We start from the raw sequence: 18160 nt of genomic DNA, 5'->3' as shown, positions 1-18160 counted from the left end.
GGAAAGAGACTCAGATGTCTTATCCCACCTTTCCTTGGAGTACAAGCAATGTACAAGCAATAGTCTATAATTATTGACACTCCATTTAGGCATACATTATCCATTCTGAAGCTCCTTGTTTTTTCCTCCTAATTTGTCCTGAAAGGGGAACATGAGGCCCTAGAAGAAGAAAATGTCGCGTGATGAATTTTAAACCTTGCTGATGGGGGGTTATACTAAAATAGATTGCAAGAGACCTACATTTGGTTAACACATTCCTGTCACTCCTTACCACCATGGCTTACTCTAATGTACAACACCTGCCTTAATCTACCTGAAACTGGCTTTCCTATCTTCACTTTTTCACACATCCCTGATTGGCTATCTTAGAAATTAACAGCACCTGCATAAACATTATAAAAGCACCATTTTACATAAAAGATTCTTTTTTGTGTTTTACAGGAAGGGTTATAAAGTTTCATTCCTAGAGTAGATAAGGAACAAAGTATTTTACAGCCATTTTACAGTAGAGCAATAGCCTGTCATCATCTAATTCAGGTATCATACACACAAGAATGACAGTTCTGAGTTATGACTGCAATATGACACACAAAACAGGTTAGTTTTCTTTGAAGCTCCTTCTCATATGCCAAGAAATGAGTTGTAAGGAGAAAAAAAAATGGGCGTTTATGGCAGACAGTACTGAACACATGTGGGAATGGTTCTTTACTCTAGGTAAAGAACAAAAAACATTAATAAAACTGCTGAGAAAGAAGAGACCAGTTCTGTCAAAGACCTGTGAATTAACAGAACAAATGTCACAAAAAAAAAAATCTTCAGGGTAAGGATCAGCTTGAAACAAGAATATTATTTTGACAAAGGCCGGACAGTGCAGAACTTCAAACGATTATCTGGGATGCGCCAAATGCTAAATGAACGAATGTAACACGTAGCATTTTGAAGAGAGAAAGTTGGGGAGGAGGGGGGAATCCTGGCCCTTTCTGAAGTAAACAGCAAAATTCCCATTTGCTTTGTTAAACCAGAACTTCATTCCTTGATTGAAGAAGAGAGAAGTTTTGAAGTTGGAGCAAGAAATGGTTGAGGCAGGATTTGGACCACAGATTTCAGGAGTGCAGGATTCAGAAAAATGCAAAGAGATTAGGAGTGAAACTAATAATTGAGCTCGTACATAAAACTCCTAAATTATATCACGTCATTTTAAAATTGAACATGTGCACTTAACTGGATTTCACAACCACTGTCTTTCTTAATATAGGTATTTCTGAGTTACTCAGCAAAATAAAAATTTTACACAATGACAATTGCTATGACATCACAGAAAAAAATTGTGGCTTCACAGACCCCACTATTAAGAAAATAGCATATTTAAGAAATATATTTCCAAGCACTTATTATGCCTAGAATAAAAACATTTCAGTTTGGCTTTATCGATCTGAAACTCATTTCTGTACTCCAAACACTATTGTCACAGTACAACATACAATATGAATATAGGGCAAGCTGATAAATAAATTTGATACATAAATTCTGTTAATATGATAAATATGAAAGCACTCTTAATGTGGATCATTCTGTTATGGCATTTTAACATACAAAGACAGATTAGGAAAATAGCTATTAAAAATTACTGAAAAATACACAGTTTTTGAGAAACCCAAAACCAATTAAGAAATTACTACATTGTTTTCCATGTTAAATTTAGAATTAGTAAATACTTTCATTCAAACAAGTACAGAAATCTGATGTATATATATTTCTTGATAAGAGAAACTGTTTCACATATACACTATTTTGTTACTAGCAGCACTGTGTTCAGCACCATTCATATCTAAGTAATAAGAACACTGAAAAGAGAGAAAAAAATAATGAATGCAGATCAAGATCTATGAAATACTCTTTTGCTTACAGGGTAAAAAGCAGTCTGGGTGACAGAAAACACTGGTTTTGTGAGTTATGGCACTTCTCTGAGCAAACAACAGATTTTTCTGCTCTGTTACAGTTAAAACAGTGGGAGCTGCTGGATGTTCACTGCTTGAAAGAATTAGGCCACTCGATCAGTTTCCTGAAGTAGCCTAATTCCACATGCTCTATTTCTGTTTGAACCTCGGTCATTGTGTTTTTAAGTCAGAACAGCTGGAATGGGGATAAAGGAGGATATTTAGAACAATCTCCTATTGATAACCTAATGCCCATACTGATCTTAGGACATTTTTCCCCAATTCATTGCATTTAAAAAACAAATTGAAGCTTAAAATTGAATCAAGAGATAAAGATCTTGTATCATGGGAGAGCAAGTCTTTTCTTTGCAGATAGTAGTATTTCCAAACAGTAAGTAGGATAACAAGTATCATCCCACAGAGCAACTTTTCTGTATCATAATGCTTTGTGTTTCAGTCATCTCTTTGTTTTTATAAGGAGAGAAGGGTTCCTGAGCTTACTGAATTCTTAAATTTTCAATTTTTCAGTCCCCTTTCTTTTCAGTAGATACTCCCATTGTAGTGGAGAGCATATATATTACAAACCACTAAAGAGAAATCAAAATATTCATCATTCATTAGAGAACAAATATATTTGACATTGTATAAATTCTTTAGCGTGTGCACTATGTTGACATGTTGACAGTAATGAACATGCTATTTCTATTAAATATTTTCTTCTTTGTTATAACAAGGAAAGTTTACATGCATTGAAGTCCGATTTCACCTTGAGAGGCAAATGGGTTACTATCTCATCCAGATGTACATACCAAGTCTCTTGATCGTCATTCTCTCCTGGGTGTCATTTTGGATCAACATGGATGCAGCTCCAGCCAGAGTGGCTTTAGGCATAACAACTGTACTGACCATGACGACACAAAGCTCAGGTTCACGAGCGTCACTTCCAAAGGTAGGCAGAATTTCTTCTGTTGGCACTGCGGTAGTACAAAGTGATAACGCTCCTTGACAAAAACACTTCTAGTCATCCTCTCAATAGCTGCTCTGATTATTAGCACATAAGTATTTTTTGAAGGAAAGGAGATAAACATTTTGAAATATTTAGGGTTTTTTTGAGCCATCAATCAAATATACACTACTTCTCTCCTGACTCAACTGTTTAGCCAGGTTCATATCTCCTACAATTCCACAAAACTCAGCAAGGCATGAAAGTAAGTTACTCAGTACCACATAAATGCTGCTTGTTAGCCTTTGACTAGCTTATCCTTTTCAAATCCCAGTATCTGATGATGTGCTAGCAAATATGATGACTTGAATTTCTAAAGGTCATAGATTCTGACCTGCTCTCAGTCATCTTGCTTGCCCAGAAACTGCCTACATTATGAATTTATCCACAGTAATTAATGTCTAAATTACAAATGTAGTCAATTCCTCCCCTTGATTCCCAAAACAAAGTTGTTTAACTATCCATAGAACAGCTGTTTGCATCCAGCCAGCTGTTCTAAGGGAGCAACTGCTACATCTGTCCTTTATTTTGACTATTCCCTCAGTTTTACTTGCTCACAATACAGCACACCCGCTTGATAAGAGTGAAGGAACAAAAACTTGTATAATCCTAAAACATGTAAAAATACATTTCTCAGATCAACAAATAGATATCACAGTTGTGGAAATGGTCAGACTGGGCCATTATGTAATGCTGAACCATGTCACCCGTCATGGTTGAGAAAGTAGTATACCAGATGGAGTGACCAAGCATCTCAATTTAATGAGAAAATCTCCCTCTCAACAGGAAACCTGCATTCTTAGCACCACAAGAAGTAAAGGAGACTTTTGCTTTATCGACATTTTAAAAAGAAAAAAAGTGAAGATAAATAGGTTCCAAACAAGTATATAAAGAATGGTATATTTCTGTGATTAACTTTTTGAGTCTCCTGACCTGTCATTGCTTTAAACATTTTCTTTTGTATTTTAAGGGTTATTCCTTTACCATCTTCATGTACCATTGCACTTGTTATATTTTTGAGGCCTGATGCCAGCTATGTTGGGTGAAATGATAAAGCTGTTGCACACAGATGTGCTTTATCTTGTAAAGGATACAGCTCTTGCACACTGCAAGAGAACAGGCCCTATATTCCCAGTTCAGATTACGTCCTGCACTTTAGCTTCACAATAATGAAGGACTGCAGTGAGTTCCTCTATTCTGTAATTGATTTTCCATACTTCTACTGTGTCAAAATTACAGGCCTAGTTTGAGCCAGTATCTTTGATTTACCATGCCCATAATAGCAGGGAATGAACATACTGGAGTTCTCCATCTAACTCCCTTCTTCAAGCTAATTTCTCTGCCAGGAGCTTTAAATCAGACTCTTTACAATAGGAGAATTCCCACTGGTCCCACTATAAGCTATTCTCTAATTCCTTAGTATCATTTACATATTATATTGGGAGAAATGGAAAAACAGCATGTGTTTCTTGTGGATTATTTGGTTTATGACCTACAGTACATTCTAAAGACATAAATGAGGTAAAAAATAAACAAATATTTGTGAAAGACTACACTTAAAAAAAAATAAAATTTAAGGTATACAGATTGCATTGTTGGTCCTCTTATTACCTAGCTAACTTTCATGTTAAATTCTGTTTGATCAACATAGTCCTGGGATCTGGAGATATTAATGCACTTCCTCCTAACATTACGAAATACTAGACTTCACATCTGTGTTTTTAACATTTTCAGTCTTCTGCTCTATTTTCTCCATAGGTGTCATATGTCAAAGCGATTGACATCTGGATGGCTGTGTGTCTGCTCTTTGTATTTTCTGCACTTCTGGAATATGCAGCTGTAAACTTTGTGTCAAGACAGCATAAAGAACTTCTGCGATTCCGCCGGAAGAGGAAGAAGAACAAGGTAAAACCAGCAGTATTAACAACTTTGAAAGAGAGTCAAAGGAATTGATTTATGCCATGATATAGACTTTACTTGGTAAACATAGTGCTGCTTAAAGTGGCTATATAAATAAAATGGCAGCACAGAATGAAATCCACTCTAGGCAGAGGGTCACTACAAGGACTATGCACTGCATAAATCCAACTTGAATTCTCAAAAGAGGGATTAAGAAGGATTTAAATGAGGCATGGGCCATGTGGGAGCCATCTGTGCAGGCATGAATTTCACTCTGTTAGAAGAGTCAGATTATTCTTCAGAGGATGAATGTTACTGGTACATGCAGCATTTTGTACTGCATTGAGATTCAACAAATAATATTTCTTAACTTGCTTCTAGAGTTCAGTTCAAAGCCTTCACAGCTGTGTTTCATGTAAATATTTTTAATATAAAAATCACTTTTTCAATTGTTTTATTGGTGGAAGAATAAACATTTTACTTTAAAAGGCTGAGGAGGTTTTTTTCCTTCTGTCATGTTAATTAACTTTAGTGTAAATTGTTCATACAGTTAGTAAGAAACTTTAATGGAGCAATGGTTATTTATTTATTCTATAGCTGAAACTATCTAGACTACTTGTAAAATAAGTCACTGCTAACGTTGTATAAAACCAAGCAACTGAGGCTACAAATTTAAATTCTGAAGTCAGCTAAATCAAGCATTGAGTAAAGCTTTTATGCATGACTCCTACCTCAGATTTTTCCAAGAGAAAATATTTCTCCAACCTACTCATTAAATAGGTACCCACAACTGCTGTCACGCAGGACCTTTCACTGGCTTTCAGTCACTATCTAGAATATTGCTACGGGTCAAAGCATGGCCGTAGCAAGGAGTGACACGTGACTCAGTACAGCTGTCTTCCATTCCTGTAGGCTTACCTCACTTTATTGCTTGTATCACAAAGAAAAGTTAATTAACAGCTTGTTCCCTTTTACTTACAAGATAGTTAAAATATATAACACTGTAAAGCTGATCTAGCAGTTTCTGCTAGCAAGACTCTGTGTGAACAAGGGAGAGAAGGCTACGCAGTCATATGAAAATGACATTTTCATACATTTGTCTGTTGCTGTGTGTTAAGTCCTAGCCTTGCTCAAATGCACAGAGACACTCATCTACCACAGCTTAGAGGATGGTCCAGACTCCGTATATGCCTGCTTTCAGCATCTGTCCCTGTGAAAAATGCGCTCTTCTTCCTTTTAGCTGGCAGCAGCAGCAAACACGCTTCCCGAGACACACAGGAGGAAAGCAGCATTTTTGTGACAGGGTGTTTATTTCCGAAACATGGCAGCTCTCAGAGAGCTGCTCAAAGGTCTGGAATGCAGGAACGGGCCAGGCAGAGACAGATTACCGGGCTGGGGGCAGGTGCGCCAAAACCAAAGCCTTATGTATCAAATATAAACAGCTATGTTGAATGATACATTATGCAACTACACTTTTAGTCTATCCTTTTTTTCCACCACGTACTACAGTGATTTCTGGATCTCAGGCAAATTCACTTTATTCAGCTCAAGCGATGTCTTTTCACTATCTTGAATACAGCCTGATTATTATAACCACAGGGTCAGAGCCTGGCAAGTACTACTGCCTTTCTTCTTTAGAAGCAAAACAAATATATTTTCAGCCCTCTTTTAGCAAGACTTTAGACTTGCTAAAGATACTTTTTCAGCAATCACAGTCAATCACATTTCACCTTAGAGATATTTGAGGGAGGATCCACAATATACCGGGCACTTTTAAGAAAAGCCTGCTTAAAAAGAGTATGCAATCATCACATCACATCATGACATCATGGTATGAATCAGCAGTCCTTATTCTAATTTTACACTTCCTTTGACAGTCCTCTAACTTCATGGTAGGTTGCCTGCTAGACTCAAGTAAAATTAAAGGATTGGACTTACAGACTCCAAAGTCTATAGTAAAGCATCAAATACTCCCCCCCTTAGATACTGAAGGATGAAGACATACATTTCAATGATTTTTATGATAATACTAACAGATATATAGCTAACAGAGATATAGCAGATATAGAGAAATCAATGTCATGATGCCATTTGTTGGTTAGCTAATCAAGTATTCCGCCATTATAATATTTCCTTACTGCCTGAAAACACTCTATATTGTACTCTCAGATTTTCTTTTTACTAAGCGGAGCCTAGATTTTTCTTGTTCTATGCATTGAAATCTATGGAATTAATAACAGAATTTATTTACTTGCTTTCATGTTCTCAAGGCACACAATGAGAAAAGCAAAAATACAAGCTACTTTTACAGAGAGCTGATCTGTCAATTTTACCTTTTTTACGTTCGCTTTTTTACTGTGATTTTGAAAGATTTATTTGGAGAAGATTTCTCATTTATTGTGTTTTTAAATAACATTTGCTTTGTTATAGAACTAGTATTTACTTTCAGCAATGACAAAAACACAAGATAATTTGTTGCTTTTCCTACTTTCTGTGTGAGCCATCTTTTTTTTTTTTAACATCTTCAGAAGTTGTTTGTATCTTGCACACAGAAAGGACAGTAGGTTCTTTTAATTGCATCTGCAGGTTAATAGCAGAAAATTCTAGTTGCTATGGGCTATATTAACTCCGAAAGAGTAGACTACAAAAAGAAAATTTTTAAGAACGGGATAGAAAATTACTTTTCCATCTTACTAAATTTTCCATTTTTTTCTCTTTCCCTTCTCCCTGAACAATCAATTCTGCATCAAGATGAAACCAATGTTTTGAAAACATTTATTTTTCCAAACACTATGTAAAACGTAGGAGACCAATTCACCCCACAATAGCAAATAACCTTGTAGCTAAGGCACTCACTCCCTGGCTTGGCATAGCAAGAGCCTTGAACATGAGTTTCCTACAACCGAGGTGAGGGTATTGAATATTTTGAGAGTATGTGTTTTTTCCTTCCTGTCTCTGTAAGTTTCATCATAAGACAGTTTTCTGAGCATAAGTTTACCTAAAAATGGTTTGTTCTTGTGCAAGGTTATGATTTTGACAAATAGACATTTTTCTGACAAAACAAATTTAACTGAAGGGTTCTTGACTGACTCCAGTTCCGTGTAGAGATGAAGCTCCTGACCAGAGGTAACCTCTGAGAAGCTACCCTCTCAGGCTCCAGAGACAGCTCACCTAATTGTTTCTCTTTTTTCTCCATGTTTTATTAAACCATTGCTTGCCCAGCAAGTATACTAGAAACACTGCAGTATAGGGATTTTATCTCTTCAAAAAATTTGGATCATATCCTAAACCCTCTGGTATACAAATAATAACTGATATCTTATGGATCAAAGCAAGCAGTTAATAACTAGCCTTCCTTACCACAAATGTTATTATTTGCTCACCACAATTTCTAACATGAAAACCTAGGATGGTAAATCAAGATATTTATGTTGCCTTCCTCTTTTGTCTTTTTCAGTCAGCTACTATAGCTCATGATTATAAAGTTTAGTATGTTTTTGTGACCCATAAATAGGCTCTGAATTCACACTGAAAGATTGTGACTAGCCACCGATTCTCAGGAATTAGATTTTATTTGACTTCTAAAATGACAACATCTAAACTCATTTGACCACAAAAGCAGAAGGCATGAAAATAAGTTAGACAGAAAGACTGGGTTATTCCTTCTCATTGCTGAGTAAAAGTACAGGAGAACTGAAATCTCTCCCTTAAAAAATATGTATTATCTAACTTCAAAAAAACTTCTGTGAGTATGATAAACCAAAGCAAGAACAGTTGAGATTTAGGAAAAAGTACACATTCTACAAAGAGGAATTATCTACAGAACCATATCAGGACATTCTTGCATCCAAAGCCCATCCATCATTGCTATTTTCTTTATGCTCTTTCCCCCTTCAACCACTGCCTCCTTCTTGTAACACTTTAGTATGTCTGCAGCCTCCCTTCCTGGATGGCACTAACAGCAGCGTCAACGGTCATTCTCAGGTATAACTGCACCTTCTGGCTACTCTTGGTATACTTGTAACTCACTCAAGGATTCCAAATAATTTAAAGGTAACTTTCTCTTTTAGAGGCCAAATCCAATGCCCACAGAATTAACAAAAATTTGTAATTGATCTGAGGGAGTCTGGGATTGTGCTACACATACGGTAATAAATAAAAATAATTATTGCAACATAACATGCAAATTATTCATTGCTGTTTTCCAACAAGCATCACAACAGGTATAGGAGATTTTTTAGAAAGTGTCTGGTTTCTTTACAGTTACACAAACTAGCATAATAAATCCTGAGAACAGAGAAGTTTCAGTTCCCAATCTGCAACTGCATTTGGTCGTCATCCATTATATGATCCATAAATCTTTGCTGTGTTTGGCCAAAGAACTCATCAATTTCACAGGCACTGTCTTACTGATACGCTGGAAATATGCTTTCAAAATGAATAAATATTAATTACTCATTTAAAGTTACACTCTCTTGGGTCCTTGAAAAAGAAAAAATGATTGAAGTCATACAGGGATACTGAAACATATTTATGGACATTGTTTTTCTTGGATGCATTTCCACTGTACAAGAAACAACATTAATTGTATACATATACTGAAAAACACTTTGATTCTACATTACCTTTTAGTATAAAATATTTACTTTTCAGGAACAGTCAATCTTATAATTCTATTTTCAAAAATCTAAAGATCGAAGCATCTTTAGTGAGGAAAATAGACATGCGAACTAGATTGATTTAATGGTAATCACACGTCTTTTCTTTTGTTTTCTTTTTGGTCAACCCATCTGTTTTGATGAAAGTATTTTGAGGGAGTTCTTGATGGAAATGAAATGAATGAATCATTGCAGCATAGCAATGGCTTGAGATGTACAGGACGTATAGACGGGACTTTGCCTCAAATCTACAGTACAAATTTAAGGGTAAACTATGTAGAAGATGTCCCATTTGTCATAATGTGATACCTAGTCATTAACAGAGGCCCTGTCCTTTTGTTTGAACTAATGTCTTCCCATGTGGACTCCATAAACCATCATTGCTACCTGTATGTGATGACGTGAAATGTAAATAAAGGTACCTGTCTTGTTAATTTTGTAATCCATATTGATCTTTTAAAATCTGGATTAAAACATAAAATTAAAATTATACTTTCTGCAACTTCAAAGGAACACTGACATCAGTTCTAGGAGAAATCAGCTGGTACCAGATAAATGTTTAAAACTAAGCTGTCTGTAGTGCAAAACAATTCAATACTGCTTTTCTTCTCAAAAATTAACAGTAAAAAAATTAGTGTTCAAACAACCAAAGATAAGGCTTCAAATAAATCCTCAGCAACCTACAGTCAAAAGGCTACAAGAGATATCTTCAGCAATTATGCATATTATTTTTTGAGAAAAATTAATTACTAAGTATTTGTACAGAAAACAGCAAATTGAAATCTTTCTCTTATTTTATGGCTGAATATGTTATAGAACAATGTTGATATGAAAAATAAAGCAGGTGAAATTATTTCCTTCAAGTGCCAAAAAAATCTAATTTTCTAAATAAAAATTGTTATCTAAATGTATTAATATTCTTTATCACAATTTTAATAGAAGTAATAAAATATTTAAATGCAGCTGTACACCGAATAGTATTCAAACTGTTAGCTACTACACAGTATGTGTGAAAACCACATTCATATTAAAACCTCACTAAAATCTTTATCAATAATAAATGTCATTCATTTCCTTTTCCTTAGTGATGATGCACTAAAGATATACGCAAAAGAAAAAAAAAAAGCTTCCTTATAACATCTTAAAAGAAAGTTTTCACTCCGAATGCAACGGAGTTTTTGAGGAAGACATTGCGCTTGGCAGATTCTGCATCAGGATACATAGGATCCTTCCATTAGATAATCTCAACAGTTGAGGACTCAGATACCTGTATTTGCAGGCATATTTCTAGCCAAAAAGAAGGACTTCAGCCAAGGCATTTTAGGAAAATGAATGGGGGATCACTGTCACTTTATACAATGGCTTTGAAAAAGCACTCAAAAGTTAATTTCATTAGCAATAGTAGCTGCATCTCACCTGCTGTGCAGATATCAATCTGAGGCCAACTCAATGATTTTTCTGCATTACTGATCTGCTGGAAAACTTGCAGAACTACCTCTTGGGTGCGCCAGCTGTGCCAGCAAAAAGGCAGGGGGTACCCGGCACGCTACGATGCTCTTGGAGGTGCCCTTCTCTGCATAGCCATTAGCCCAAGCGCTCTGGCCGGACTTGGCAGGCGCCAACCATCCCGCCTGCCCTCACGGCACCCGACAGACACGAGGCAGAAAAGATAGACCCCGAGAAGGGCTTTCACATCGCTGCCTCAGCAACACAGGATTTCCGAGCAGCCTGCTCACTGGCTCACTTCAGGATGTCTGCAAGTCAAAAGCAAGCAGAGAACTGAGCTTTACAGCCGCTCTAGGGGATCACTCACTCAGTTCAGGCAAGCACAGCACAGGGCCAGGGAAGCCACAGCACAGCGCTTCACCCTGCAAACACGTCCAACCGAGAGCGGCTTCTCGGAACAATTCTTACACAGTCATTCTGAGCTAGCGACGTTATAAGCACTATTTTCTGGAGAAGTGTGAAAAGATTTAACCATGAATCACAGATCTTTGCCCGTATCAAGGAGTTTATATGTCGACTCTAGAATAATCCTCATAGTCTATGGATTTGTAACTTCTGTTAACTGGAGATGTTCCAATAAAGATATTATTTCCCATTTTTTCCTGACAGGAGAGGCACAGTACTGTAGTAATTAGTCCTTTGTTTTATCATGTCATCAAAAAATCATCCTATCATTTTGTATTTCTGTTATTCATCTCCACATTTAAGTAAGTCAGTGCTTTTTCTTCCTCTTTTGCTTTCATGTTAATTTTTCATTACTTTCGGTTTTATAGAAGTATTCAAATACAGGTTTGAAGTATAGTGTTTTCAGTGAACTGTATTAGTCTAGAAGTTTATTCAATTAACATATGTGAAAAACTGTGTCGGTTGGGTAATAACTACAGCAGTGCTGGATGCTCATGCTGTTTGCCAACTAGTTCACTTCAAATACTAATGTTTTTGCATTTTCTTGTAGATAATTGATTTGACCAATATTGATAATAAAATTTGCTGGATTTTTTAAAAAACAAAAGAAATTAACAATGGTTTTTCTAGTAACTATCACTTAATCAAAAATTTAAGGATGTTTAAAATTAATTGTCCATTCTGGAACACTTTCAAATTTTCTGAATGGCACTGGTATTTTCAAAATGAGAAATTCGGAAGTTTGTATTTAAACAATAACTGGTAAATATATTTTTTTAACTTTGATTTTAATTCACTCTAGGAAGAATTTTAAAATATCAAAATTTCTCATATAAAATTAAAATTGACTCTGCTCACTTCTAACTTTTTAATATTTATGAAAATGATTTTCCAAAATAGTTAAGAAACAACATATACATAATATTTTGTCATACTTTATAAAAGCCTATAATCCTAAAGAAACTGGGTTAAATTAGACATGAAAAAAAGGAAATGCTGAATTTAAAATTAGCTAAAAAAATGTGAATGCCCTCAAAATCATAGCACTATGCTTGGGTAGCACAGATAGTGCAGGAATATTCTGGGATATATTCAGATCTAATCTGGACCTGGCTTCTCAGTCTATGTATTATTTACCTGTCTGCATTTCTACCTCCTTTACTACTTGAGAATACCTCTAACCAGGCAGAGAGAGGTATAAAATGCATCTCCCGATAGAAGCCACATTCTTGAAACCCATCCTTTGAGAATATGTACATCTTCAGACTATCTGTTTTTGTTTCTGTGCAGTGTGATTTAAAACCAGATTCAATTTTCTCTTATAGCTCCCTGAATTCAGAATGTCTTTGCCAGTTTTCCCCTCGATTGACAGAACAAGGCAGGAGAAAAATCCGGCCTTTAGCTTTCATTCACTTTATTTTAAACTAAGACACTTTACATACTATTCTCTACACAGGGAAGAGTAGAAATAAGGCATACAAATGATTAATTATATAAGTGAGAATTCTGCCTTTTTGATCACCGCATGTTTACTAAATGTGACCATCATTACTATTTGCATGACGGTTATGTCTCAGGGCCAGGAAACCATTTTGTTAAGTAACGCACAAAGTTAATGGCTATTGTCCAAAAGATCATGTGAAATTTGCTCAGTTGAAGACTGCAGACATCTGCTGTAAACGGGGAAAAACAAAACCGATCAGTAGTTGTGTTCCTGACTGCTACTAGATTACTAAGATTTCTTTTTTCTCTAAAAAGATTACAGATTCTATAAACAAATAGATAAAACTGGGCTTGTTGAAGTGGCTGCAATAGTTTTGGCAGAGACATTGATAAGGCCAGAATTTCAACAAGTTAAACTGCAGATTCAAGAAGTCACTGAGGTAAAGGTACAGCACTTGGTACTTAGCAGCTGGTAAGATTTCTATAAACAAAAAATCTTGCTTTTTTTTTCTTTTTGCAACAGGATGATGATGTAAGAGAAAGTCGGTTTAGTTTTACAGCATATGGAATGGGGCCATGTCTGCAAGCAAAAGACGGAGTGACACAAAAGGGGCCAAAAAACCCCATTCAAGCTGCACCAAAAAGCCCTGATGAGATGAGAAAGGTATTTATTGACCGGGCCAAGAAGATAGACACAATTTCCAGAGCTTGTTTTCCATTAGCTTTTCTGATTTTCAACATTTTTTACTGGGTAATTTACAAAATCATTAGGCATGAGGACATTCACCAATAACAAGATTAAGGCTTTTAGCACATACAGTTCTGGCTGGCATGTTCAACTGGAGGCTTTCTGTTAGAAATATGCACAGAAGTCATCAGCAGAGCTAAAGGCATCGAGGGGAAAAACAAAAAGGATCCTGCATGACTTGCTTTACCGAGTCACAGTGGAAGAATGACACCCAGAGAAGATACGTCTGCTATTGCAGTTTCTACATCAAACTAATTATCAACTTTTTCATAGTAAATCACTCTCTACTGAAGCTTTACTGCCAAGTGTTTATACATACTGTTACACAGTGGTATAACTGTACAGTACTCTTTGATGTTCCTTAAAAGTTTTTTAATTCTGGTGTATTTTTAATTATAAAATGGGTCCAGAACACCCTAGGTAAATCCCATAGTATTAGAGAATAGATTAGCATTTGTAACGCTTATTTCAGTTTTACAAGATAATGACAAATTACTGATTTGAGTTTTAGAATCGAAGGACTTTTCCTTGTATTAAGAACAATATCTGTGGTTTTGGAATGAGCGCATATGATGCATTTAAGTTATATTATTTATTAAAAGTAGTCCATATTATGGTTCCACTGGAAAATGTGTGTTGAAATAATCTCAGAGACAGCACAAGGTACTGTTGCCCAGTAGTCTGAATATCACTTGGAAAATATATTAAAATTTGTCATGTACTGCTTCCTGTAAGGGCTTTTTTTTTTCTTTTAATTACCTACAGTTACACTTTGATAAATTGAAACTTAAAAGCTTTTTAATCTTTTTTCTATTTTTGAAGTTTTTTCCTCAACTGGTAACAGCTCATACAGCTTTGGAGATGGACAAACTGCATTAAACTTTTGCAATGCTCCATTTTTAATTCAGTGCAAAAGAAACCCTGTAACAAAGCTAAAAGCAGTCATCAGCTCTGCTGAAATATCAGGAGGATGAGTACAGCTGTGTTTATGTACATATACCTCCTATATGTTACATAAGTCACAGAAAGTTTGATATATAGGCATATGGAGTTTTCTTTCTCATTCTTTGAAGTTTATTGACATGACTTAGATACTGCTTAAGTAGTACTTCACAACTTTGAAAAACATGCAGCTCTAAAACATGAAAAAAAATCCAGATGATCTTTTACTTTAATTGTACTTCATACTAATAAAAAGGGAAAACACTATTAAAACTGTTAAGAGAGATTTTCCCCATTTAGAATTACATAAGTCACATTAGTTGCTTTTTTGAATTATAACACAACAGATCATATTTATTGCATAGTCTGTAAACACTCCTGCTACTCTTTACCGAAAAACAAAAACATGCTAAGATATGGAAATCTGACATTTAGAAGTACTCAATACTTTAAGTCCAGTAGCTGAGGCTGTTTCTCGTTGCAAAATGTTTTTATTTTGACCATGTTTTAGATTTTTGTTTTGTTATTGCTTGGAATGCGTATACAAAAGCAAAATACAGCTGCAGGCAAACATCTGGTGCACTGCCAAAGGCATGTTGCATATGAAGTAACAGAAGCAATGTTACCCTGCAATGAGGATTATAACATAGCAACCTTGGGTTTGGTTGGGTTTGTTGTTTTCCTCCAGAGATTAGTTAGAGAGATTTAAAATAGCAGTTCTCTGATTTTGTTCAACTGTCTCAGAAAGAAGCTGTATAATCCTCCCTTATTTTAAAGCAGTGTTATTTTACAGTTTTCCTTCATTTATTATATGATATGAATTCAATTCATTTTAAGCAATTATTGTTTGCTCACATGGTGTCATTTTTAATTGATTTATTTATATACATGTTCCAAAAAATCCTGATCACTAATGAATGCATGTGCTGATCTGTGTGAAGGGGTACTATGAACTAACGCCTGACCTTTCAGCTGGGTTACATTTGTCTTCTTCAAACTTGTCGTGAACTGTATTTTATAAAAAGGGTTGTTAACTTATTTTTACTTTCAGTGAAGTCAACAGTATTTAGTTAAAGGCCTATTTGAAGTACTGGACCCATAATCAAGAGGCAATCATAAAACATTACATGAACTCTCAAGCTTATCTCTCTTCTTACCGTTTAAAATAGCTGGTTTCCCTCAATAAGGAATTCTTCATTGAAGAGATTGGTACATAAAAATGCTGGCCAGATACATAACTCTGAGTTATTCTATAACACTTCACTTGACTTCCTGGTTCACACTGCCTCTTTCCCAATCATTCAATAGTCTAATATCACCTTGTTTGGAAAATATTAACAAATCCAAATAATACAAGCTAAATAAATGTATCCCTAATTTCTTTCTTCACTACTTAAGCGAGAAAAGATCTATGTTCTCAGACAGAGAAATGAGATGGAAGTCTTGAAAGTGATAAAAGAGGGACTGAATTACAGTGCTGGCAAATATAATGGAGTCAGGAGGAATGTAGAACTGTTGAACAAGAAGGGCAAGATCCTTCATACGTGTATGAATCTATCACCTCAGTGAGGGGGAAGATGGTATGCTAATCTAAGTCAAAATTACAGTACGTCGTATATATACAATAAAAAGCATAAAACTACATTATAATTCTTTTCTAACATCCCTAATGGATTGTTACCTATAGGCCATTACATGGGGAGGGTAAGCACATCCTACTTCTACATTGAAAATTTACTTATAACATTCAGTCCTCTAACAGGGCATATTAATTAAGAGAATTAAATATATTTAAAATGTTATGAAAACTCTACAGTTCCAGCATTTTTGTATGTATTAAGCAATTCTATTAAGGATAAAAAATATTTCCAGTGAGAGGGAAAAAGCAAGAATGGTTCCATGATGATACTTTCAAATGTATGGAACATTTGGCATGTCATACTGCTGCCCTAAAGTAAGTAAAGGTTTTTTATTTTGATGCAATGGTATGAAGAACTCTCTTGAACTGCTGTTTCTTTATCTTTTACTGTAACCATAATATTTACCAATTTAACAGAAGCCTTTACAGTCCCAAGCAACTTTGAGCAAAGTCATGTGACAAAGAAAAAGGTAAATGTCAGTTAAGATTACAAAAGACTTCCAGGCACACATACCAGCTGTCCACTAACTGACTACGGGAAAACCCCCGAAATGCCAAAAGGCATGCCTGCCCTCTACACAAAGCTGGAATCAACAGTTATTGTCATCAGCTATGATGATTAGTGTGGGAGCCGATTCTTCTATAACTGTAAAATGAAGCAGCAGGGAATGAGATCAGGAAGTTGCAAACAGAGGTACTCTGCAGCATCCATCACACTGCAGCATCTCTGCTACAATCCTGCACAAGGAGCAATGCAGAAGCAGAAACAGAATGATCAAAGAAATGATGCTTGAGGCAGATGCTACCTGTTTGGGACTTCGCCTACATCTAAAACGGGTTCCATTCACGAGTCTGGAGCAGCTAGTTACCTCAGCTATCCTGTGTGGCTTTGCTGAGGACCTATGCTGGGACACAGGTCTTCAGCAAAGCCACACAGGGAAGCTTCTTGTACGCACAACCCCTGTGTGACAGGCAACAGCCATCGCAGCCTGGACCTAGGTAATTATTCACCATAGGTGCAGGCTCTGTGCTATTCAGGTTGTGTTTTCATGGTTGCCATAGGTTAGCCCTTTAGGCCCCCCCCCCTTTAGGGGGCTAACCTATGTTTGATAGTTTGATGTTTGGAAAGCCATGCAATGCACCAAAACCAGAGGCAAAGACTCTAGGATCTGGTGGATTACTGCAGTAGTACAGCTGCCAAAGAGCTGGCACAGTTACCACAAAGGAGAAAGCCAGAAGCATGAGGCTTCCCTACCACCCCCGTTCAGCCCCCAGGCCCCGGCCACAGGCATGCCAGTGCAGGTGGAAACAGCATGCACAGGGGGCACTGCCTTACCCAGGACAGCTGCTGCCAAGTGTGCATTCCCTTGGGACGGCAGTTTCTGGCTGGCAAGAAGCAGAGCTGACTTTCTTCCCACACCACCTGCTTTCTGAATGGAAAGAGGAGTGGGGCATGGGGACAGGTGGAAGAGCTGGGGCTGTGCGTAGCACAGGGGCCATATGGAGAGAGAAAGCCTGAAGCCTTTCACACCACTCTCTGCTTCCTGCCCTAAAGACAGATATGTGGTCCTAATCATATCATCCCCTGTAAGGCTAAAAATTTTCAGTCGCTGAGAGAGGATAAGGAAGATGCTTCATAGGTACAGTAGTTAAACTTACTCAATTACCACAGGTGTCCTGCAGAAACTAGAGTACCAAACTCCTACTTAAAATCTGCATAATAAAATGCATTTTGTTTTTAAAACCATCTCCAAATACCAAAAAAATACCTTGCCAAGTCAGAGAGTTGGTTTTCTTCCCCTACAACGTTAATAAATTAGAAGAGACTTGAGGGAGACAGGGAGGAAGTGAAGAAGTGTTTTACTATTTAGAATTAACTTTATTTCAAAATAAAGGTAACTCTTTGCTGTCCCCACATTCTATTTTCAAGGAGTTTTGACTGCAGACACTCATTACTATTTAAGCAGGCTAGTGGAATAC

The 18160-nt window shown here is 36.3% G+C and overlaps 1 protein-coding gene across 1 annotated transcript in view; it reads left to right on the top strand.

Moving 5' to 3' along the window:
• GLRA3 (glycine receptor alpha 3) overlaps positions 1-13644 on the top strand; it is a 100698-nt gene extending 87054 nt beyond the window's left edge. The window contains exons 7-10 of the mRNA XM_067297132.1: positions 2672-2886; positions 4699-4845; positions 9645-9764; positions 13375-13644. Coding sequence (XP_067153233.1) covers positions 2672-2886; positions 4699-4845; positions 9645-9764; positions 13375-13644 — 752 coding nt within the window. The remainder of the gene's footprint in view (positions 1-2671; positions 2887-4698; positions 4846-9644; positions 9765-13374) is intronic.
• The last annotated feature ends 4516 nt before the right edge of the window (positions 13645-18160 follow it).

Source organism: Apteryx mantelli, chromosome 5, assembly GCF_036417845.1.
Source record: "Apteryx mantelli isolate bAptMan1 chromosome 5, bAptMan1.hap1, whole genome shotgun sequence".
NCBI classification, from domain to species: domain Eukaryota; kingdom Metazoa; phylum Chordata; class Aves; order Apterygiformes; family Apterygidae; genus Apteryx; species Apteryx mantelli.
The sequence above is the reverse complement of the archived record's forward strand: the minus strand, read 5'-3'. Positions and strand labels throughout refer to the sequence as shown.